The 24,974-nt window shown below is 42.3% G+C and overlaps 1 protein-coding gene across 1 annotated transcript in view; it reads left to right on the top strand.

Annotated features, from left to right (window-relative positions):
- gfod1 (glucose-fructose oxidoreductase domain containing 1) overlaps nt 1-24,105 on the top strand; it is a 35,343-nt gene extending 11,238 nt beyond the window's left edge. The window contains exons 2-3 of the mRNA XM_086307338.1: nt 16,454-16,647; nt 16,925-24,105. Coding sequence (XP_086163464.1) covers nt 16,454-16,647; nt 16,925-17,665 — 935 coding nt within the window. The 3' untranslated portion in view covers nt 17,666-24,105. The remainder of the gene's footprint in view (nt 1-16,453; nt 16,648-16,924) is intronic.
- The last annotated feature ends 869 nt before the right edge of the window (nt 24,106-24,974 follow it).

Here is a 24,974-nt window from a genome sequence, read left to right as displayed (position 1 = left end):
GGGGTTAATAAAGTGCATATTAACTAGCTAACATTTCTAATTAATCTTGTCATCTGATGACTTATTTCCAGCTACCACACACACCATTGTGGTTAAACCACATTGTATAAATGAGGGAGTCCAACCAGTGTTAGTGTTTTCTGTTTGAGTTGCTATAACCAGAGCAGGTCACTCATTATGGAAAAATAACCTTTTTCTGTATTTATCACATTCTTAAATGATAAAAAGGTACACGAGAAGAGAGCACCTCTGATGTAGTCTACAGAAGGGCTCCGTTTTCTTCAGGGTGACTTTGCTTGCATTCATCAGCCTGATGGATGAAGGGCCCTTTGGCTGAGCGGTGCTGCTGAGTGGTTTAGCTCCAGACAAATTAACCACCCTCGCAGACGGAGTCAGCCAGGAGATAGAGTGGTATGCCGACATTCCCAGGCCTTCTTTTTTTGCTTTCTCCGCTTGTGTTTTTCACCACAAGTTTCCCACTGGTTTGCGTTCATGTTCTACTGGATGTCCATTAACATGTTAATGACAGCCTGGGAGCGCAAGTGTGAAAAAGTGTGTTTTAGAGACAGAGGAATGAACTGAGAGACGATGAGGAGCAGTGAGGAAGAAAAGCAGAGAGAAAGCTTGTCATCCTGTGAAATTGCCTTTGTGTGTTGGATGAATGGCCGGACGGGGGAAGCTCTTTCAGCTCACCGCCACGCTGTGCGGACAAGTGAGCATTCCTGGAGAAAAGGAAAGTAGAAACCTCCCCGTCCCTGCCCCTTCGACATGCCCGCTTTCTTCTGCATGGACCCATTAGGGACTGTTGTGTGGCATGAACTTGGGGTCCAGGCTTTGGAACAGGAATCACATTGTGTGTGTATGTGTGTGTGTGTTTGTGTGTGTGTGTGTTTTTAAATCCAAGGGCATTAGGGAGGCCAGATTTTTATATAGAATGGGATTTGAGGCAGGCTTTTAGCGTTGAATAATTCTGCATTATTAGACTAGAGTCTTAATGAGGATATTTTCCTCTATTATTATATTTGAACAGGAATGGAAGAGAAGCTTTCAGAGATTTCTCGTTTAGTGTCAGTCAGTAAATCTGCCGTGTGTGGAAAAGGTTTCTGTCTTTATTTTTATTATCCACATGAGGAGAAATGAGAAGCCGGCATTACTTCTCATTCCATCCATCCATCCTTAGCTTCTGAATTATATAAGAAAATCCTCTCTAACGCACTGGGGTGGATTGGCAACAGTTATTACTGGTAAATAATGGTTGAAATCATTACAGCTGTATCACCAGTTCACATGGGTGACAAGTTAAATGAATAAGGTGTTGGTGACACTCAAGCCATCTTCATACATACACTGATGCCTTGAACATTTACATGTTGCCTGACTGAGCAATGTGAGAATAACACATAGTCACAGTCGTAGGAATACGTAAAACACTTGTCATAGTTTTTTTAGTCGAAAGACTAAATTAGACATATTTAGAGGGGCAATCGAGTTTTAAAAAAATAACAATAAATAAAGCTGTACTGTTTTCCACATGATTCAGTGAAAAACAAGAGCCAGACGATGTGGCTAAACGCTAACTCATATCTTATCCTGTTATGACCTGTCGCTACTTAATTCCTTCCCGGCCTGAAAACACCTCGCTGATCAGCCTGTTAAAACACTCCCACTTACTGAGTGTCTGTGTGTAGCTAACTGCAGCATGTCAAAACAAAGATACCTGTGCAATCAGCTGCGGTGTTGGGAAACTACTTGAGTAATATTTTCAACTTGCACAAACTTAACCAGTGGCCCCGTCATCATCTTCTCTAGCATGCTGCCGGCTGATGCACTGTCATCAGCTTATGTGGCTCTTTATTCCCCGTCTTGTCCTCTGTTGTTCCGCTCAGATGTCCTTTTATGCGCTGTGTTCAGGAATAGGTCTGTCTGTGTGTCTTAATTGGCCATCAGGGAACAGGGACAAGAGGCATGTGCGGATATGAGTTAAAGCCCCCAAGTTTTTGGTCCGGTTTTTCCGCTAAGACTATTGTAACCACACCAGGTCCTGCACTTTTTTCCTTTTTAACCTTGTTGGGCCTATTTTTAGATCACGCTTGAGCAATAAAAAGCATAAACTGACACTGCGGAGTAACGTGCGACGCAGCAACGCGGTCAACAGGAAGTGATACTTGGGTACTCTGTAGTAAAGTGTGTCTCACTTCCTGTTGTGTGTGGGAAGTGTGCGCTTGGGTGATATTGAGGATTTCTTTCAGCGTTTTCCTGCTAACGACCGGTGACCCTTTGTGTTCTTTTCTTTCTCTGTGCATGTGTGTAACATATGAAATATATCCAGCTGCCCAATAAACAAACGGAGAGATGGAACGATTCAGAAAAATAGAAAACAGATCAGGTTTTTCTCTTCTTCTTTCCATATCAATAATATCTTTGTTGGTCATGTATCTCTCTGACTAATGTCTCTTTCCATCCTTCTTATTTTTCTGACAAATTCTTTCCAGCTTGCCCTCATGCATGACTCAGTCATACCACGGGTGTAACTGTGTCGCTGCAGTCTCCCACTGACTTGCTATTATCACACAATCCCAGTCAGCCAGGTGCATGAAAGGAAGTCAGATACCACTATGGAGCGATTTCATGCAACCAGCTTCATTTAAATCTCCACCATTTGAAGGAATTGTCTAAAATCATCAGTTTTTAAAGGTGCTATGGGTCCCATGTTATCAGTGTCCCATTTTTTTTTTTACTATATATAGCAGAAATAGTTGAGCATTCTCAGCATTGTTTGAAGTCATGATTCTAGCCATACGTTATATATTCAGCCTCCTCCTTGAGGGAATTATCTGATTTTTAAGCCCCTAACAGCTCTGTTTGTGCGGTCCAGATAATTGCTAACTTTGTCTGTCTGATTTTCAGTGCTCCCCAGGTATGTCGCATTAGGTTTATAAGATTAGGTGGTCTGTTTGACGTCACTGGACATAGGAAATTCATGTAAACCTTTTAGTATATTGTAATTTAAGTCATCTGAGCAGGAGCCAAATTGCTGCACTTCCTCTGGGCTCTGACTTGAAATTCTAGCCCCTGACGGAAGACCTCGGCCAGTCACACATCTTTTCAAACCAAATCAGGTCGGTAGTATGAAGACTAGAAAAAGCCTGCTTGGAAATTAAGAAGTGGTGTTATGTGTTAAGCAGAGGCCTTTCTCCTGGGAGAGAGGGTTTAAGTCTTATTATTATGCCAGAAATGAGTGTTGATTGTAGGCTGCAGTTAAAATAAAAACTGTCCCTGGTTCTGAATGTGAAGCCAACATGAAAGTTCCTTAAACCTGCATTTCCCCAGCAGGGGGCGACTACTCGGTTGCAAAAAGACGTCGGTTTGCATAGAAGTCTGTGAGAATTTATCCTGAGCCTTACTTGCTGTGCTTTTTGGAAGTCGAATTTCCCAGAGGAACCCACCCGAGGGATTAATAAAGTTCTATCTTATCTCTTATCTCTTATTTTTTGACCTCAGTAAATACTTCTCTAATGAGTATATGGACCCAGTTACTGTATCATATTCAATACAATGTGTTATTTACTTACTGTTTGGATCATTTGTATGAAAATAAATGCCAAGTCAGTACTGTATGGGCATGCAGTGTTATGTGTTGCATAATCAGATCCATCCCTTTCATCAAAACTCATTATGTACGTGACTAAAACACTTGAGATCAAAATGGATGCGGCGGTGGTGGCTGAATGCATCTTTTTTATACAATATATGGCATTTTGATAATGTATGTATTCATGTGCATATGGTGGAAGGCACCTCAAACAGAGGTGTGGCTTCAGGTTTGCTGCTGAAGGTGCTTCAATGATATGTTCACACATTACCCCAGTATAGTGAGAAGCCTAGAAGCTGAGAGCCACTGTTCTCTGTCACAGTATGCAAATGATCCATGTGATCAGACTGAAAGATGCAAATACTGGAGGTGATTTTGCGTACAGTAGAGCACTGTTATTTAAATTACACTGACCGCTACAACCCTTTTGGATTTCTTAGAATCACAGATGTGTCATTGTGCAGTTGCATACCACTGCACATCTGGATCTCTGGGGAGAATTTGATGAGTTCACGATGTTTCACAATCTCGCTCAATCATTCTTTCAGCCAGTCCCACAGACCTGCCTATTGACCATTGATGTTCTTCTGCGGCGCATTGCGATGTCTGTTCTCTGCACAGTCATCGTAGAAGCGCTTTGCATTTTTTGACCTCGTTTATCTCACGACTCCAGAAGGCGCATGAATGAAGCATTGTGTCGGTGCCCTGTCTGCTGTTAACCCAGCCATAGTGAGTTATGACTTCCAAAGCAGCCAGGAGACTGCCAGCCAAATTCAACTGGGTCAAAAAAAAAAAAGAGATCTTTCAAAAGGCAGTGTGTCTGTCTCAGCTGATGGAGGTCATCTCTGTTTATTTATGTAACGTCATTGTCGATTTAGAGTCTTTGACTGCAGGTTCTAAGACCGTTATGTGTCACATCTCAGCAGTTACTTTGTAATTGGGCTATGTTTCAAGCAATTGTTGTTTATGGAGACGGGAAACACGACTTCCCCTTGATATTAGTGACCCACGAATAATAATAATGTTTGAGACTTAAAGTGACATGTTTGGCAGAATTATGTGTGGGGAAGTTGTCACATTGATCAGGGGCCTCTTCAGACAGCACTTTGTTCACATGTTCATATGTTACTAGTTAAATTGAGCCCTTACTGAGTAGAAATTAACACAAGCTGCATCAGAAGGACTGTTATCGCTGCAAGACGATGCACTACTTAAGTATTATTTTAGCTGTTTTAAGTATTCCAGCATCCAATTAATCAAGTGAAGTGAGATAATACACAGTTGCTTGCCAATAGCAAAAAAAAAAAAAAAACTAGCTCTGTTACTTTAGTCAGGAAATGTAACATATTTTTATTTACTCCTTTTAACAGGGACATATGTAGCTACTGCTCTATACAGCTTTTGATACAGTGTTACCTGTGCAGTAATTTGATGTGTGTAACAAAGTTCCACAGTAATCGTTGTCATGTTTGTGCTGTGTTTTCTAATTCTGGTTTGGATTCAGTCTCCAGCATGCTTGGCTGGATTTGAGAGATTGCCACAGTCACTGTTTTTTAGTAGTTTTACAACACTGTGCCAACACTTTGGCAAAAGAACGAGGCAGCGCCTGCTCCTTGGCAGGCTTCCACAAATCAGCCAATCAGAAGAAAGTGCCCTTTAGGAGACGGGTACCTGAAAGAGACAGGAACTAATAGAGCCTTATTTTTACAGATGACAGGCAGATACGAGAGGTGCATTATCACCATGACGACAGTCCTGCTTGGCCCAAGTGTTTTCCCTCCTCCATCCCTCTCCAGTGATAATGGTTATAGTGAACGTCTTTCTTGTGAACGCAATCGCATCAAAACGTGTCAATTAATTAGCGTGCGCCTTAAGTCACTTGCCCGCCCATGCATCTCAGGACATTAATGATTACTAATGATTGCTCACTGCCCTTTACTCACGTGTCAGTTTATGGTACAGCTGTCTGCCTCCTTATGTAGCGTTAGCTGTGGGTCTTCAGCGACGTGTAAGTTCACTATGGAATAACTTTATCCTTCCCCGCTCCCTTTTTTTCCCACAATATAGAAGTAATAAGCTTAGAAGTCATCTCATTAACAATCACATGCTGTCATGTGCTCCATACAGGGTCCCTTACGATAACTGTTAGCTCACTGCTGCTCATTACAATTCTGACCTTCCTCCTGTCGCCTCCTCCTTTCACTTCACAGCAGCTCAGTCTGGCACAAAGACGCCCTTCATGGCTCTGAATGAAGCCAACTGAAAGGAGGGCTGGAGCTCACCTCTTGTTTTGACAAAGCCTGACTTCTTCCAAACGGCCACTCTAGCATGCTCACCTGTTAGTGCGATCCCTTTGGAAGATGCAGTTTGTTTTTTATTATTGTGAACTGAAAAGCTCAAACTTGGCAATATTTTCTCAGACACTGTACACAGTAACAGCAGAGTTACATGTGTCTTTTACCTCATGCATGGCATCTGTCCTTTACCCTAACATATAGCACGTTTACATTTTTAGTGCATTATTCTGTCACATTGTCCCAGGCTGCTTTAAATGCCAGTTACTTTGGCCACCTAAGAGCAGCTTCTCTGGGACAAAGAGTCAGTTACGTATTTATTATTGATGACAGCAGGTTTGCTCACTGCGGTCCTTGTAGTCCTCTATTTGCTTTTTTCTAAATCAAGTCGTCTGACTTTACTTCTTTCTGTACCTAATGAGCTGACACGTACGCATGACTAAGCATTTAAAGTGATATTTGCCTGACCGCAAGCAGTTGTTTATATGTAAATGAGCCCAACCAGCTTAAAGTGGCAATTACATGAGGAAAAACATGTGCGTCTGGGTAGTCTTCTGCCTGACCTACATAGTAAATTAAGGCAGCTCTGAAAGCAAAATGTAACAGAGAGGTGCTTCTTTGGGAGACAGCTCTATCACTGTCAGGCTTGTTTTATCTGTCTCAGCTGTGCATGTTACCATGAGCCATGATGGGAAGTGTGCTGATTAGGATGCTGTGTTTGTGTGTCAGTGGTGAGAGAGGAAAAGTAGCCGTTCAGCTCAGCAGTTAATTAGACCCTGGAGGAACTTGGGGGGGGGGGCTCTTCAACTACAGACACGTGCAAACTCTTTGTGATCCGAGGTAAACATAAAGGCTAATTTTGCCATTACTTTTTTTTTGTTTGTGCTAAATACATTTTTATCACTGCACAGTAGGAATATTTAGCTAACTGTGACATATTGTATGGATGGCCATTTCTGTTTGCATATACCTGCATTATCAATGGGCAGCAGCAACCTTAATGCATGCCCATAGTGCTTGTGGTTTTAGTGGAAGCCACTCCTTTGATTACGAGTCAAAGGAGTGCCAGTTGCCAGAGGGCCACGCTGGTGCTGGGGTTAATAGCTGCACTTAAGCACATTTAGGGATGCTAAACTCCTTGAGATTCAAGGGCATTAGCTGAGGCCAAAGCTGGTTGAATGAGGCTAATGCTTCCTATCATTCATAGCTGTACTGTGTCCTAATGGACTTAGTGTTGCAATACCTAGTGTTTTATCATTCCTATCCATCTGCTGGCTGTACTCTCCCCAGGTGTGCTTTTTCCATGACTCGTAACACTATGAACACCACCAAATTCTTACTCCTGTTTGGCATAAATATTATCTTAAATAAGGCAGTTTAGTGTTTGGGGCTTCTCCAGGATTTGTTAAAGAAGTTATATGGCATCCACACATGCCCCCTGCCTTTGCATTAGCTGGAAAGTTCCAAGCAAAAGCAGTTGACAAGAAGGTGACACCAAACTTAATGCCTATTACTGTAAAAAAAATGCATTAAATAACATTATATACTTTATAATACACAAGAAATGAACATTTTGGCATCAGTTGACATCAGCGGTAAAATGCATGAATGTCACTTGACATCTTTGGCATACAGAAAATAGATTTAAAAACCATAACCGATAATTTGTTGCAATAAACGTCCACTTGGAGAATACAAAGCTCTCAGTAAATAGCAGCTTGTGTACACATGTTAACAAAAAACTGCACCAAACATCAACTCATTAACACTTATCTTGTATAACAGTTGACATTGTTTGCACACACCCTTTTAAGGAAGTTTTCCTACTGAAATGTCATTCAGATTATCCACTAGCTGTTTAAGGAGGAAGGTGATAACGCTGGTCAGTAGACAGGTAGTGGTTCTTTTGTGTAGTGGTGTACGGGAGGGAACACACAGACTCTGGGGTTAGTATAAAAATATGCTAAATCAAACATGTGCATCTCTTAATCGGTTAGGAAACAAAATTGATCTTTTAAACATTTTTGAACCAGACACCAAATATTACCAAATTTTGTTTCCATTAAACAGTGACTGCGCTCCTCTGGACTCGAAGCAGATTGATTTGAAATCCAAAGCAGTAGAGCAAACAGTGCTGCGTTCATCCATCACTGCTATCAAGGTCACTATTGACATGCTAATTTCACAGTGTGAATACACAAAAAACAGCAAATTAGTGAGCAGACAGCTGGCTTTTGTTTGCTTTATGTCCAGCCAGAAGCATACAGTGTACACTGATAAGAATGTCTAATTCTCCATTTGTTTCTGGGCTCTGTTGCCACCCCCTCTCTGCTGTGTAATTGCTTTAACTTAAATTTAATTTGGAATATTGAGCAGAAAGATGAGCCTGGCCTGCCTTGCCTAGTGTCTGCTCCTGTTTGGTGCTGAAGAACCATTCAGTGAGGCACAAACTGCTTCAAAGATGCTGAGAATAGTAATACTGGCTTTAGAGAATCTGTGTTGTTTACTCAAACACATCATGATACCAGCTAATGCTGCGTGTGAACTCTGCTTTACTACATATCGATTTCATCAGTGGATAGGAATGTAGAAAGCTCCTCCCTGACACGTCTCATTGTGACCCTCGCCCTGCAGGAGCACGTGCGTGCCACAGCGTGGCAGATGGCTATTTCTCCTGACTGGTTCCCCTACATTTCCTATTTCTGGCTTCCTCGGGCGGAGGGCCTATTGTGTTGGCTGTTGCAATGATGCCTTCAGCATCCTTCTCGAGCCACCTGGTTTTCCTTTCCAGCTGTTTCCACATGGCCGCATTAGAGGCGGATTTAAATGTGAACTCTGGTCTTGTAGTCTGGTTTTGTCCCCATTTCTTCAGCTGGTGAGTCAAGTTTATTGTATCAGTGTTGCTGATCAGTATTTGCTCTGCCATCAAAAGCAAGTCAGTGAGCCTCGCCCTCACTTAAACCCAGCCTGACCTTCCTGCACAGCCAACACTTCCAGCCTTTCCTTCCTCAGCAGTGCCACTCCTGTACAGTGGAGGTGTGAGATCTCATGCAATGAAAGCATTCCCTCTACCACACACAGCCTCATACCCTCCCTCTCGTGTTTCAAGGCTGTGCCCTGTGTTTGTGTGTCTGCTGAAGTGAATATTTGGTGCCCTGTAGGATACGCCACGAGTCGTGCAGAGAGGCCCAGATGATGTGTGTGGCAGTGAGCAGAGAGGAGCACTGGACTGGAGAAAGTTGGCCTTCATTTGTAATGATGCAGCTGCTCTCTCTTTCTCTATCCTGGCATTCCTCTGTCAGTGTCTCTGTCCAGCCAGTGTTGACTTAGCAAAATGGAAGAATATCAAAAATAATCATATTTACAGGACCTGAAGCAATCACAGCCTTCAAGACTTAGAATTTCGCTTGTTCATTGCGGTAATTTGGCTGAATTAAAGACTGTCACTGTAATTTTTGATATTTTGATGTGTAAATGTCATAGAACAAGTAACATGAACAGTTAGCAGTGAACAGTTTCCATATAAGCCATATATGAACTCAGGGGCCAGATCAAGTGGGACCCTCTTGGGGCTGAAAAATGAAGCCAACACTGATAAACATGGCCTAGTTTGACTAAATAAACACTTAATTGGATCTCCACCTAATGCACTTTGTTTGTTTTGGCACCAGTAAAGTTTTCTAATAACAGCTGGCACTTGATCAATACTGCGTGGACAGTAAAGCGTAAACATGCAGGTATATGGATTTTTACAGGAGTTTGTAAAATTGTCATGTCACCATCTTTATTGCACATCCTGTTTTTAATAAATAGAACTTGCAGGAAGTCACGCATGCTTTGTGTGTATGCAGAGGACAGTGGGTTTTAAATTCAGCAACTTTTATGTGTATGACTAGGGATGGGTATTGATAAGATTTTCACGATTCCAATTCCATTTTCGATTCTTTATCGATTCTTATTTTTAAAAAAGGAGAACACTAAGGTCGATTAGCTTAGAACTTTGTTTTATATGTGTGAATGTGTGTGTGAATGGGTGGATGACTGGATATGTAAAGCGCTTTGGGGTCCTTAGGGACTAGTAAAGCGCTATATAAATACAGGCCATTTACCATTTTACCATTTATATCTTCTCTTTGAACAAGATAGAAATTTAGGAGTAACATGGCCTTACAAACCCAACAGTGAGATCTTAAGAGAGCCACAGCCTACGGCTCTTCAATGGGGTGTCACAGGGTCCCCAGGAAAAAAATTGTAAATGTAAAATAATAAAATAAATATTCTTCTGTAGCAATAACAAAGTGTAACATAAATTATTCTGTAGCAATTACACAAGAATATCCAGAAATGTCCCTGCCTACAATTAAACACATTCACTTACCGAAAATCATCTGCTGTGGCAAATGGGTTCAAGCCTTTTACCACAAACTGAGTCACTGCTCGGTGACATTCGTCTATCCTGGCCTGAAAGGAGACGCTACCGGTAGACTGCAGCGAGAACTGCCAGCATCTGAGCCAGACTCTGTCTCTCTCATCATGGTCACCTAAATGCACAGTAATGGCAGGTTTTGTAATAAGGCAGATCGCGCTAACATAATATGCACTGTTAGTTGATTATTTACCTGCCGCATTAACGGGAGAGGACGTGCAAACGTTACCGCTGCTGCTGGGTTGAGATTCACGAGTCCGGAGCAGAATTAAAAACACGATCGCGTGTTTTGTGAGCAAATGCTTTTGCATATTCGTAGTGTTTCCTCCCTTAAATGAAGTATCTACTTTGCAAGTATTGCAAGTTGCCCTGTTGTCATCCGTTCTCGTAAAGTATAACCAAACTTTTGAGCGTTTGAGCCGCCATGTTTCCTGCCAGGTAAATGACGCTCCGCAACGTGGTGACGTCAGTCAGGGCGACTGGAATCGATAAGGGAATCGTTTGCAAAAATGGCAAACAATTTCAAGGAACTGAAACAGTGGTTTTCGATACCCATCCCTATGTATGACTGACAAGAACTACATGTTTTGAATGCTTTTTCTTTTTCTCTGCATATGTTAACTTAGTAGAAATTGCTGCTAACTGCTGCAGTGGTTGCACTGTTAAAATTGATTGTACACGATCTCATACTTATTGCTGTAACGATGTTAACATGCTGCACATGGCTCATCCATTCAAGATTCAGTGACTCATCTGTTCCGTCCAATTAATTACAAAGCCCCTGTCTGCCTCATTCTCCTCTCCCTGCAATGAGATTAAGGAATTAACTTTTGTTTTTCACTAGAGGGTCATGATCAGAATATGTGCGAGCAAATAAATTAAAACTAGTCACCTGCTGGGTGGTGTTTCTGCCTTTCCAGCTTGTAGCAGGAATATGTTTCTGCAATTTACTTCTTTTTTGGACGTCAGGTCTGTGAGGCGATGGGGTGTGTTTTCAGTCTGTGAGGTCGGCTGATTTGCTAGGCAAGTTGTCAGGAGCGTGTACCTGAAGGCACCTGGAGGGAAGCGTGCTACCACTGTTCACTGAAGGAAGCTTCTAATCCTAGAAAGCTAAAAAATGGCAGTCTTGTACAACCTGCTTTGCAAAATGTCAGTGACTCTTATGCAATGCTGCTGCTCCTGCTGCATACCTGCTTCCATGGTACATTGTCTGGATTTACACAGTAAAGAATGATGCATCCCCATTACTGGCCCCTTTATAATCTATTAATACTCTTGTCATATCTATAGGAGTGTGATTGTCCTTTTTCCCTCTAATGCAGGGCCTTCCTCTCTCTTTGCCTTTAAATCTGTTGGTTAGATAAGTCTTATATGTGAATTATTGATGCTAAGGGACTGAGCCTCTGTGCTCAAGGGTTTTTTCTGCTCCATTACTGCTCTCCCACTGGGTCAGGAACTTTACCTGCGATTTGAGCTTCAATTTACCCCACCAATCCTGAGGAAGTGTAGCTATTCGACCAACCCTAACCCCCAGCGTCAGGCCTTTACACTAAACCTACCGTATATCTAAGGATATTTTCCACTGTTGATCTCACATGTGGCACACATTAAGAAAAAGAAGAAGCTTACTAGCTGTACATCCAGTAGATTATCAACCACCACTGTTAACACACTGAAGGCTCAAAGACCAGCTAAATTGCAATATACAGTATTTCAATAAAGCGAGGTTGGCCAGGAGAGAAGCAGCCTTAACAGAATGGCATCAGGAACAGAGGCAGGTGATTCCTACCAGCCCTGTGGCAACCAAGCAGGTCAGAATTTGCACTTATCCCAGTTGTTACATCCTAGGTAGGGCTCCAATAATCCAGAACACCTTAATTTAATGACCACTTAAATCTGATAGGCAGGTCAGTGCGTATTACTGTCGAATGAGTTCATTTTTCATGTCTGGCATCCTGGTGTCGCTTCCATTGAAGGTACATCTGTGATGTGTTCATGGTGCAGGTGTAAAGTGGGTTACAGTGCTTGAACATCTAATTAGTAGCACAGAAGAGGAGCAAGCATAAACGGAGTAAGGGTTTTTTAAGTGACAGTTTATTTCAAATGAATTTTTTGAGCACCTCAACATAACACTCCGCTGTTTGTGTCTGCTAGCTATAAGGTGCAGATGCCGATCAGGACTACTTGGTATGTACTAATAGATAAACTGGAAATAAAAGCTTACATGTAATGTCCTCAATCAACTTAGCAATTTAAAATCATATATTGAATTTATACATGAGCTGTTTGTTAAACAAATTGAGAGCAAAGCAGGCTGTTAACAGTCAATGTTAGGTTACATCAAGCGTCTTGATAAATTCAGTTGGAAGTCTAAGTCTGTCTGACAAAAAAGTTATTATGTTTCTTATTTCTAATTAATTCCTCATTAATTCCTTCCCATATGCTGCACCAGTACACCTAATCTCAGGGTTTCCCCTTAGACTAGGTATTACTTGGTGCTGTTGTTTCTGTAACTAACAAAAATTTCAGATGCAGAAAGGAAGCACGTCTGTCTAGAGATGATATGTCTAGAGATTAACATCAACTCAACGATTCTCACTTCCCAATGCTCACAACTGAGTGTTGGAGCATAGATCGCCCACTAAATTGAGCTCTTCAGGTCCCTTACGGGGAGCTGTATATGGCCCACAATACTGCTGTAAGTACACAAAGTATTGTATTTTACCCTCAATCCTTATCCATTCGAGTGCCATTTGTTTACTCTTGGAAGTCCTGCCTAGTTGTACTGATGACACTGTATCTTTCTTTGGCATCCCATCTTTCAAGGGATTCCCATGTGATTTCTTAAATTTACAATTGCTTTCGCTCCATTTCCCATCGTCCTCCTCTTCTTTTTTTTTGTACTCTTTGCTCTGTGCTCTGCACTCGTATTTCTTCTCACGCTCCTCTATTCACTTTTAATTCTGGTCTACCAAATACAGCATTAGCGCTGTATCATTTCATCTCCCAGCCGTTGGTTTACTGCAGTGGTTGCTATGATAGCACCTTGTGCTCAGGTGCATCCATAATCTGTTGCGCAAACACACGATGTGTCCTCTCACTGTCTGAGTCACACTTCAGCAGAGTAGCTCCCCTGACTCATCAGTCTGACCTGCCTAAGCCAGGCTCGACCTTTCAGAGCTTTGTAGACAAGGAACGAAAGGTCGTTGCTGATCTGAAGAGAAGCCGCTTTTCATCTCCATAAAGGTCACACTTAGTTTGGCATGACAGCACAACCATAAGAATAACAGTATAAAAAGTTCCAGTATTCTTTGTCATTTTTGTATTGTTTGTATTCTATTGTTCTGTATTGTGTTGTAACTAGGCAAGCTAGTGCTTCATATGAAAACCAAAATACCCCATCAAGAACATTTAGCATTTAGCCTGAAGAGTCTCACCCGAGGCAGTGTGTCTTTTCCTGTATCTGTTTCTGTGTGTTGCTGCCAAGACGAAGGGGACGTGGGTAAATATTTTTTGCTTTGTGTGTGTGTGCACAGTGGCTGGGTAATGGGTGGGGGGGGAGGGGCTCCCTTAGCGATCCTCAGAACTGGGTCAGAGGGATTAATATCCTGACCTGGCTAATTGGAGCTGAAGTTCACTTCCAAAACTGCTAGTTCACCCACAGGCAGCCTCAGCCGGGACTCCACTATGAAGCTTTTCACACTCTGAGGGCTCAAGGAATGTGTACAGTATGTGAAGCAATGCTTTTAGATTGTGTGTACATATCCTTTATTATTTGACTCCCTGTTGACAGTGTGAATCTAGAGCATTTACAGTGCATTAAGCTAACAGTGGCAGAAGTGGCCACGAGAACAGCTCAGTGTCAGCGTATCAGTCAAAATAAATCCTTAGCAACAGCCCGACACTAGTGGGAGGCTTAGACCCCCCCAGTCAGTCAAAGGTTTTAAGACATAAGCATGATTGTGCAGAGAAAATACCACATTCTTTCACTTACAAATACAAATGGATTTAAAAATGCACCTTTATTCAGTACAGTGGTCTGTAGTTATCCTCTTTGAGTTCTTTATTCTTATCAAACTAAAACAGTACAACAGGTACCACGTGTGGTCAGTCAGAGTTTTTCTAATATGGAACAGGCCAGCCGTTGTTTTGTATTTACCGGTCTTACCGGTTCCAACTGCGCGGTTTAGAGGAAGCAGCGTTTCTGCTCCTGTGCCTGTCAGTGGTTGTATGCATCTTTTGTGAAAACCTAGAACATTTAAGCTAGTTAATGTAGATTACTATTCACATTACCTGTCTTTACACATGAAAAAAACATACACATAAAAACTTGAAATTTAATGTAACACATTATCTTCATTGACAAAAAGATATAAGTTAACTGGCTTTTTTTACAAGAACCTTGTGGTACTGGCCACACCGCAAACAAAGATGGGCTTCTGTTGAAGTTTATATAGATTTCTGTATACTATGAACTATACTGTGTCACTATGTTGACTTTGTTCTACAGTATGTTTCATCATTTACTATTGTGGCCACAGAGACTGTTTACTTCTGCTTTGCACTGGTTGTATGCATTCAAGGCGTCCTCATGATGGATATTTTTTATACTTTGTACAGTATTGAGTGTTATTGATTAACATTGATGTTCTTTGCAAAGATGTAGTAAAGAACAGCACAGCTGTTTCAATGTTTTTGTCATTCAGAGCCAGTTTGACAATCGATTGCAACTTGCAGACAGATTTCAGGGTTTTGCGGTGGGGGGGGGTCTCTTTTCTGTCACTCAGAATTGATTTTGTTTGAACTGTTGGCTCGAGGCAAAATTGGTGCTTGGCCTGATTCTGTTTCGTCTGCCTAGAAACTGAACAACAAATCAATGAGTACGAAGCAACTTACTCCTCAACAGCATATTTTGCAGTACCATCACTATAACGGTGATGTGAGGACAGACATACAGCCTCACATCTTGGTTGTGTTCGGGTGTTTCTGCCACCAGTGGGCCTTTTGATGTGCTGGAAGTGATTTTTATTGGGTTTCGTACACGGTCTTTCTCCTCTCTTCTACCATAAGGCATCCAGTAATGCAAATGAACCCTGTCTAAACCTCTGTGAGCTGTGTGGTCTTACTGTACACCATGGTTATGTCTGCAATATCACGCATGCCTGCCAACAATTATTCAACGTATCAAATTAATTGACTTTTTATTTAATAAATCACAACAACAGTTGCTTCATGGCACTTTATATTCTAAGGTAAAGCCAATAATACAGAGAAAACCCACTGGGAGGGGCGGTTAGGTGCATAAAGACAGGACAAAAACACACTTTGGAAGAGATCTAGAGATTAATAATAACTAATAATTAAATGTAAAGAGGTGTATTAACACATAGTGAGTGAAAAAGGTGACTGAAGAAGATGCACTCGATGTGGGCGATCGTGGCTCAAGAGTTGGGCGTTCGCCTTGTAATTGGCATGTTGTTGGTTCGAGCCCCGGCTCGGACAGTCGTTGTGTCCTTGGGCAAGACACTTCAACCGTTGCCTACTGGTGGTGGTCAGAGGGCCCGGTGGCACCATTGTTCGGCGGCCTTGCCGCTGTGGCTACAATGTAGCTGCCATCACCAGTGTGTGGATGACTGGATGTGTAAAGCGCTTTGGGGTCCTTAGGGACTAGTAAAAGCGCTATACAAATACAGGCCATTTACCACTCAATACATCATGGGAATACCCCAGCAGCCCATCTAAATGGCTTTTAGTGACTTTAGAAGATCTTCATTAGGTTTGGCTGGTGGAGCCAATAATATAGACTGCAAAACTGCCTTTTTGCATGGATTCACCATTGGTGCGCAGTTTACACTAACAGTTCTCACGACCTAGATAGGAACTACTTGAAAGTTCATGACATCTTGAGCCAGTTGTTGTGGGAGTTACCACATTTAGCAGCTTTGCATTGTTTCTTCAGGGGAAGGGATGTTTTTATGCTCAAGAGGATATTATGACTCTCTCACTCTCTCTCTTTCCGTCTCTTCTCTTCCACCTTCTTCCTTCATCTGAACATTTCAAGTAAGCTGTCAGGCTTTTTTAGTACAATAAGTTGCAAGGTTGCATGTCTGATTCCCCGTTGTCTCTCCTTTATTTTATAAGGTATTGGCAAAAATGTAATCTGCGACAGGACCGCCACGCCTCTGGATGCCTTCCGAATGATGTCAGCTGCCCAGTACTACCCCAAGCTGCTGAGCATTATGGGAAATGTTCTGCGTTTCTTGCCAGCTTTTGTTCGAATGAAGGAGCTGCTGGAGGCAGGTTACGTCGGAGAACTTCTGGTCTGTGAGGCCCAGGTATGACCAGAACTACTTCTGTTTATTGCTGTGTGAAGACATTTTATACAAATTGTTTCTTATGCTTTTATCTCGATGTTAGATTGAGTTATAGCAGCACCGGCATAGCAAAGAATCAATGTTGCTACAAGACACTGGTGGTACCCTGGTGATTTGATCCCAGATGCTACCCAACTATCTCCTTTTCATTCTTGCTTTTCCTGATCACAGTCAAGTGAGCCATAATAAAATCTAAAAAACTTGTGCTCCCTCCCCTGTTATCCTCTTTGTCTTAAAGGTCCACAGTGGTAGCCTCCTTGGGAAAAAATACAACTGGAGCTGCGATGATCTGATGGGAGGCGGTGGCCTGCATTCGGTTGGCAGCTACATTATTGACCTGCTTACGTTTCTGACAGGCCAGCGTGCGGCCAAAGTCCACGGCTTCCTCAAGACTTTCGTTAAACAGACCGACCACATTCGGGGCATCCGCCAGATCACCAGTGACGACTTCTGCACGTTCCAGATGGTACTGGAGGGAGGCGCCTGCTGCACCGTCACGCTCAACTTCAATGTCCCCGGAGAGTTCAGGCAGGAGGTGATAGTTGTAGGGACTGACGGGAGGCTAACGGTCACAGGGACAGACTTGTATGGACAGAAGAACAGTGGCGGTGGAGAAAGTGGTGGCGGCCCTGAGCTCCTGCTCAAAGACACCACGCCTCTCGAGAAGGCCTCCCTGCCGGAGAAGGCCTTCAGTGACATTCCGTCCCCTTACCTCACCGGGACGATCCGCATGATCCAGGCTGTGCGGCAGGCCTTCCAGGACCAAGATGACCGGCGGACGTGGGACGGGAGGCCCCTGACAATGGCTGCCACTTTTGAGGATTGCCTATATGCTCTGTGTGTGGTGGATACAATTAAGAAGTCCAACCAGTGCGGAGAGTGGCAGAACATTGTGGTCATGACAGAAGAACCAGAGGTCAGCCCAGCTTATCTGATCAGCGAGGCCATGCGGCGGAGTAGGATGTCCCTCTACTGTTAGCATTTTTAAAACTCATGGTGGCGCTCAAGCGGCATTGTTGGAAGTTTTTTCACAGAGCTGCCGGATTCCAGTTTTTTGTTGAAATTTGTGTTGTCACTGTTACAGAGGCTTTACACGACGACGTGCAGAGAGTTGTGGTTTCCCGTCCTCAGCGGTAGGAAAAGCAATGTGATAAATAATCAGAACTTTATTTATAAAGAAGCTTTTTTTTTTTCATTTTGGCAGCAGGTTTAAGCCCTGCGGGGAGATGCACTTTTAAATCAAGCTAATTCATGCAACAGAAGGACCTACAGTGGCGGCATATCAGGGAGTGAAACTACCTGCTGGTTAGTTGGTCGATCAGTAGGAGGCGTCCTTGTGGGGATCGCCTTCTAATGTTCCCATTTCACCAACAGATACTTGCAATTTCATATGCTTTTCATCACCCCTGCTGGCTGCTTGATCAAACAGTTATTTGTGCCTCCTGTTTCTCCTTCTCTTCTATATAACTGGTCTAGAAAGACACACGCCCTACACTGTGGGTCTGAACAAGGACTGCCAAGGAAGAACGATAGTCTTTTTTTAAAATTGTGCCAGTCTGTTGTTGCTGTAATCTGAAGTACTTTTAGTACTAGTTTTACCAAGTGAATGTTAAAAAAAACAAGTCAGTGTGCTTCTTAGTCATGCTCTGTCTGCTCCGTATGTTTCTCCTATGTGTGTGAAACCAGAGAAAAAAAGAATCAATCATTTGGCTGGTGTTTTTTTGGGGGGGGGGTCCCAGAGGACTCTGGTTTTCATATGCAATATAAACAGGCAGAAGGGGCACTAGTTTCTCTCTGAGCCTGAAATAAAGGGTTAGATTAAACTATGGTATGCCTTTATGCAGTTCCAGTCGGCTGTGCATCACCTGCGTGGTTGGTCAGTGTAGCGGTACTCTGACTCGTTTTATGCTATCATTGTAGCGACTTAATCTCATGTGGCACTGAAGTGCAGACAGTCTTGCATGTAAGTTTGCAAGCTATGTGCAGATTTCATTCGCACACTTCTGTGCAATCAGTGCTGCAAACTAATTGCAAGCCCGTGTGGTCTGCCCAGAGCTTAAGTAAGACTGAAATCAAGCAGTGTAGCAAAGTGTGGGCGACTACATTTTTTAAAAAAAAGAAAAAGTTTTTATTCAAAGTGTTAAGGTTGGTGTTATTTTGTGTTTTTTTTCTCATTGTTGGAAAAATTTCATATAGGCCTAAAGATCAAACCCAGTAGCATTAATCCATCTGTCAATAATTCCTAACTACAGTACAGTGTCTGTGGCCCTTGGCCCCACACCCACTGATCCCTGCTTTCAATTATTACATCAAATTTTTACATTAACTGTTTTTAAAAAGAACAATTCAGATATGCGTCCAGCGTTTTGGCCTCTTTTAGCTCATGTTCCAGTGTTTTGGTTTTGCGTCACTCTCACCGCTCTCACTGACCTTATTTCCAGCAGCAGCAAACACACTGTATGCTGCCATACATATTTTTAAAGGAACTACAAGGTTCCTTCAGTCCACTGATATCTATGTCACCAGTGTGCTCTAAAGACTAAAGAGTATTACGGAAATTGGTCCATTGACATGGAAACTCAAAGGCTGTTTTAATATGCAACTTTAAGAAAAGGGTTATGGTACTGTAGAAGACTACAACAATAAAGCCATACCAAACAGTACACAATTAAAGCAATTAAAGCTTAACTTGCAGTCCTGCTTTGAACCCCTATAGAGCCAGTGCCGTAGTAGGTGACAGCGCTGTCTGCACTGGTCTGCTGCCAAGATTGAATCTAACTTATTTATTTAGTTTATGCGCGGATTGTCAAGAGGAATGAAAACATGAAAACGGCATCCGCCTACATTGGAAGATTAATATCTCTTGCATTAGAATAGTGAGGAAGCTAATCAGTAAACTATGCTTACACAGACCATCAACACCAAACAGACCAACCACAGTTGTTTTCTCTGAAGGTGCACATCAGACTATGCTCTAGCTACACTGTAGTTTTAAAACAGTTGTAAGCGTGGCAGGAACCACTGCAGCGACGTTGTCAGCTGCGCTTCAAAGCTGTCCATGTCGGTTTGCTGCTTTGTAAATAGCAACAATGCTGGAAAAGAGATGAGCAGTGGCAGTGAAGCAGTTTCAAAATGCCCGAAAGCAATCACATTTTTGATCTTTTGCAGTTCAGAACAATCGATATTACTACAAGCCCCCACACTGGTTAATATTTTAACTGGAACTTAATTCAAACCCCAGTCCTCCATACAGCTTTCTATTATCAGGACAAAGGCAAATGCAGCTTTGGACTTGTTATGTAAGCAGAAATGTATGCTGTAAGTTTCATCAGCTTTCGACTAATGCACGTAACAGTTTAACCCACCAATCAGAAAACATAACAAGCAGGTGTGTGACTCACAGCCCAGCTTCCCGGGAAACAGAAACAAACCATCAGAAAGTGATGAAAGCAAATACAGCTGAACTTAAAGTTTAACGTCAGTCGACGCAGGTGAAGGAATAACACCAACCCACAAGCCAAAAGATTGATTTTTTTTTAATATGCATTCTCTATCCATAAGCTGTGCTGAAATACTAAATATGTAACGACTACTGAAAATGTACATAAAAATAATATGAAGCAACAATACGCTTTTGTCTAAAGAATTAAATCAGTACTGTATGGGGTTTTTTGTTTTTGTTTTTTTGTACAAACCAAGGAACTGGAACATGTCTGGATGAATGTTAGGGTATTTATTCTATGTTGAAGTTTCCACTGACTGACCTGCAGTGCTATTGTGGGAGCTTAACAGCAGACTGAGGCCTTCGGAGCATTCAGCTTCTTATTTCCATTTATCGGATATTGACCAAAAGAGTCTCTTGTGAAAAGCTTTATGTTTTCTCTTTAAATGCACTATATCAGAAAGCAGCACAACTACACCGTCACCCATGAACTCATAGATCATAGAGTGTCAGTGCACGCTCTTTTATTGTTTACTGTTTAGTGCTTTGCTGAGGCCAGGCCCTCTTTAAAACCCCTCATGTCACAGAACAGAAATTGAAGAACCAGAAAACACTTTTGCCTAAATAGTTTGCATGAAAAGCGCAGAGTCCGACACTGATAAGCTGCCTCTCAGTACTTCAGGGAAAATATTGCCCCGTGTTTAAACGCCTTATCAAATCTGCATATAGACTTTCCCCCCTTTGTCAGTTAAGCTCACAAGATATAGCTATGTAAAGAAAAAACAGAACATGCACAGAAGTTAGACTTGTTTCTTCAGAGTTGAATTTGTCTGTTTATTACCATCAACACAGATTTGGGGAAATGAACCTAAGGGTTGGTCGACTGTGAAGAAGACACTAGATAAGCAGGCACTTAATAGGAAAAAGGAGAGGTCTTTAGGACCCCACTGATATGGCCTTTAACTCATTATACTGCTGTTTGATTTATAGCTCTCTGCTGGAGTAGAACTGGTTGTTTATTTGTCCCTGTTGAGTTCAGCTGGAGCTGAATGATTTGCCTTTCTCGCTGGTTAAATATAGATAGACGCACACAGGGAGGGAAAGGTTGGAGGCTAAATATAACACCTACAGCATATTAAAGGCAGCTTATGACTTAGGTTAACTTTTATTGCAGTAAAATCTGACGTTTTTGCTTTAATTGGTAGCATTTTATTTGCAGGTCTGTTTGGCCCTTATGCACTCTCGTAAAGTCCTGTGTGACTGTGCACTTTGGTGCAGTCAAAGATCTGAGAGTGTGATTTCTGGTTAATTTCCAGTTGGATTCTCTTGTGAGTCCTCCCTGTTTCTGCACAAGTAAATACTTTATGTGCTTATCTCTTCCGATGGAAAATGCATTTTTCAGATCAGTTCAGACTTTCTTGAGGACACATCTCAAAGGAGGCAACACCTTAAGACATAGGATTTGGAATTTGCATAAAGGCAGAGCTATGAGCCTTCGTATTCTACACGAGGGCCTGACTACGACTGATTAAAGCCAAAACTACGTAGATGTTAGCAGTTGGCTGTGCTGATCAATTTGCTGATAATTAGTATTGTGACTCTTTCCAGTAAACCTCCCAAGCATTATTAGAACATCTCTAAAGTGCTAATTAATTATTAAGAATTTGTGACACGTATCTATTATTTTTACCAATGCTGCCACCATGCCCCCAGGGTGGGGCCCTGATGAATGGATTAGTGGTAGCAGTTTTGGGGTTGGGTTCAGTTCTTGGGATCACGCTCCAGGCAGGATTTGTGATAGTTGTAAGGAAGTCGATGTCTTTTGGAACAACCATGGAAGGGAGCTTGATCTGCATCATAGACTGTAAAGGATAGATGTGGCTTCCAGGTCCTAAACCTGAAGCCAGTTGAAAAGTGCCTTAAAGCTGTCGAGTCTTACTGAATACAAATATTACGATCCTTAGTAGAGTTTAAAAAACAAAACGAGAACGCAGGGAATCCTTTAGGGCGGGGCTACCTAGTGATTGACAAGTCATTAATATTTAAGTTTGCGGTGTCATAAAAATATTGACAACGCTCAGCTCGAGGCTTCGCAAATCAGTGGATGACATCTGCCATATCCATCTTTTATACTCTATGCTAGGTAACAGTGTTGATGGTGATGTCAAAGGTACACGTGCCATGAGCCAAAGTCTCCTAGAGGTGTTACACTAAAATACTCATCGTGTTTTACTGCACCTATTTTAATGTTGTGGCTGATTAGTGTATGTTGCCTGCTCACACAAGCTCACATTGTTTCAGCAGGTTTTAGTGCCTCTGCACAAATAGATTCAGTGTGCTTTTAGATCAGCCTGGGCCTCATCTAGAAATAAATCAGCTATATTTAGTGTTCCGTGGTCAGAAGACCCATAAACTTAAGTAGACCTTCTTGAGCTCTTCATGTGTTTGAAGCTTATCTGTGTAGGGGTGAGTGCAGGTTTCATTCATGTCCACACAGAGCCATGGCCCTTCACAGAGACTCAGTTAGTGGATACAGCAAAAACTTTTCATTTCAGCCAGTCTAGATGCTGGATAGGGGAAAAAAACAGTGAATCAGAGAAGAAGTCATTATGAGTGTTGTTACATCACAAGGCTTTAGTGGTCATTAGCAAAGCGTCTCCACCAGCTTTCATCTGTGAACGGAGAGGCAGTGAGCAGCAGTCTGAAACACACGAGGCAATACATGGCTTCTGAAGCGCTGAATATTTAATGAGGAATGTGAATGAGCCGATACGGCACAGTGTGAGGATGTCATGCATTTTATCTGTTGACTGATTTTATCTTTTTTTTTTCTAAGTTGAACCACTGAGTGTTTTTGCTTTTCATTCTGATGACAAATTTTGTTGGTTTTTCCTCCGCCTGTCAGGATGGCCCGATTGTGCGTTGAGAAAGACGCTGCAGAAAACCTAAACACAAAACAAGAGGTGCTCCGGTTCCAGCACTTTGCCTCGTTTGCTGACAGTCTGACTATGAACCGCTCTGTCTCTGCGTCGACAGCGTTCACTGACTCATTGCTCAGGAAAGGCCTTCGCTCGCTGAGAGGGAGAAAGAGCGAGAAAGGAGGTGGAGGTGAAGGTGAAAACCTCAAAGAGATGCTTCTCATACACTCGGAGACTGTTAATTCGCAGCCGGATCCCACATTGCCAAAACTAAGTCTTGATTTGACCCCTCTCATCTCATTCTTTCACACTCGCTCCTCTGTAGGTCTCCCCTCCCTCTGAGGTTCCTTTTTTCAGCCACTGCTGAGAAAGTTGATTTGCTTTACTTTGCATCAATCTCTCCTTTCACTTGTCCCCTTTTCCTCCCTTTCCCCTTTCTATCGTGAGCCAGGTTGAAGCCTGGAGGAAAAGCTCACTGGTGCTTCTGCAGACCTCCCGCTCATCTTATTTGTTGTTTTCACAGCCGCACAAAGGCCGCTCCGTACACTCACAGGTTGTGAATGCCTTTCCACAGCTGACTCTGGCCATGTCTTGCTTGCTTCCCGCTCCACAGATATCCATTTTGATGCTGTATTGTGACTATATCTGATATTTATTGTTCTGTATGTATATCGTGGATGCATGGACCTCTGTAGATACTGTAATTTGAACTCTCAAACGCATATTTATGGGTCTTACTAGAGAGAATGTACTTGCTGTAGGAATAATTTATATTTTCTATCCGTTAAGGAGGTCAGTTGGTGTCACAAATAAACGCCCTGCTGTAATGTTTTGTTTTTTTGTTTAGTTTTTTTTGTTCTGAGTGACTGTGTAACTTCTGTTTCAGTGTTTACTGGCAAATCTCCCTGCACCAGTGCTCGGCATTGATCGAATGTGTGTGGCTAAGGGAATGCGTGAAAGTGGGGGAAAATAAAGTGTGATCTTGTGTTTGCGACATGGTTTACAGCTTCAGCACTTGTCTAATGCTGCAGTTTCTATGGAATAAACAATATATACATACACGATGGCTCTCATTTCATTTTTCCTCAGTTAGATACTGGGCCACCACATGCTGGCAGGACTGCTTCAGCACACTGATTCTCCAAGTCTCTGATACTCTACTGGAACCAGGCACCCATTTCTTCCGTTATTTAGTGTTTTTATGACAGTCGTGGAATGCACCATCTTACATATTGCTCTTTAACATTTCACTGATAGGTACGTGTTCCATTGGTTTTAACATATGAAAGACCACAGAAATTCTGTATTACTTTGCAAAAACCTTTCCACTGACAATTAGGCTACGTTCACACTGCAGGTCTTAATACTCAATTCCGATTTTTTGATCAAATCCGATTTTTTTGTCTGCTCGTTCACACTACAAATAAAATGCGACAGCAAACGCTCTCTAGTGTGAACGCTCAAAGCGGCCCGCATGCGCAAAAGAAGATGTCACACACAACGCGCTCTGTTTAGACCCAGAGCAACAGTATTGTTTGACTGATGGCCCTTAATATAAAGACTTCGGACTTCACGTTTCCCAATTTTTGCTTTAAGTTATTTTGTCATTTACATAATAATGTAAATAACCTAATAATGATCCTTATTGCTGTTTAAGAGAGGAGCGGTGCTTCAAAGGATAGCTGCAGATTTCTGTCAGAATCTGCAGATTATACAGTACAAATAAAATGTTTACGTTGTCTTCCCAACAGTTTCACTTACATCTACACTGGATGGCCAGGAAGCGTTCGCGATGTCTTCTCGGGCGCTTCTCTGGCGCTGATAATTGGCTTCAGTCTTGTGTCGGTGACGTAAAAGGCGGATTTAATGCGACTTGACCGTTCAAACAGCAGTCGCTTTCTAATACATCGGATATGTATCGGATTCAG

This window comes from Aulonocara sp. 'chitande type north' Nkhata Bay, linkage group LG9 (assembly GCF_057382095.1).
Source record: "Aulonocara sp. 'chitande type north' Nkhata Bay isolate Kocher_YH1m ecotype deep benthic linkage group LG9, A_spYH_male_GT1.1, whole genome shotgun sequence".
NCBI classification, from domain to species: domain Eukaryota; kingdom Metazoa; phylum Chordata; class Actinopteri; order Cichliformes; family Cichlidae; genus Aulonocara; species Aulonocara sp. 'chitande type north' Nkhata Bay.
Note: the sequence above shows the minus strand (reverse complement) of the source record. Positions and strands in the feature narration are given on the sequence as shown.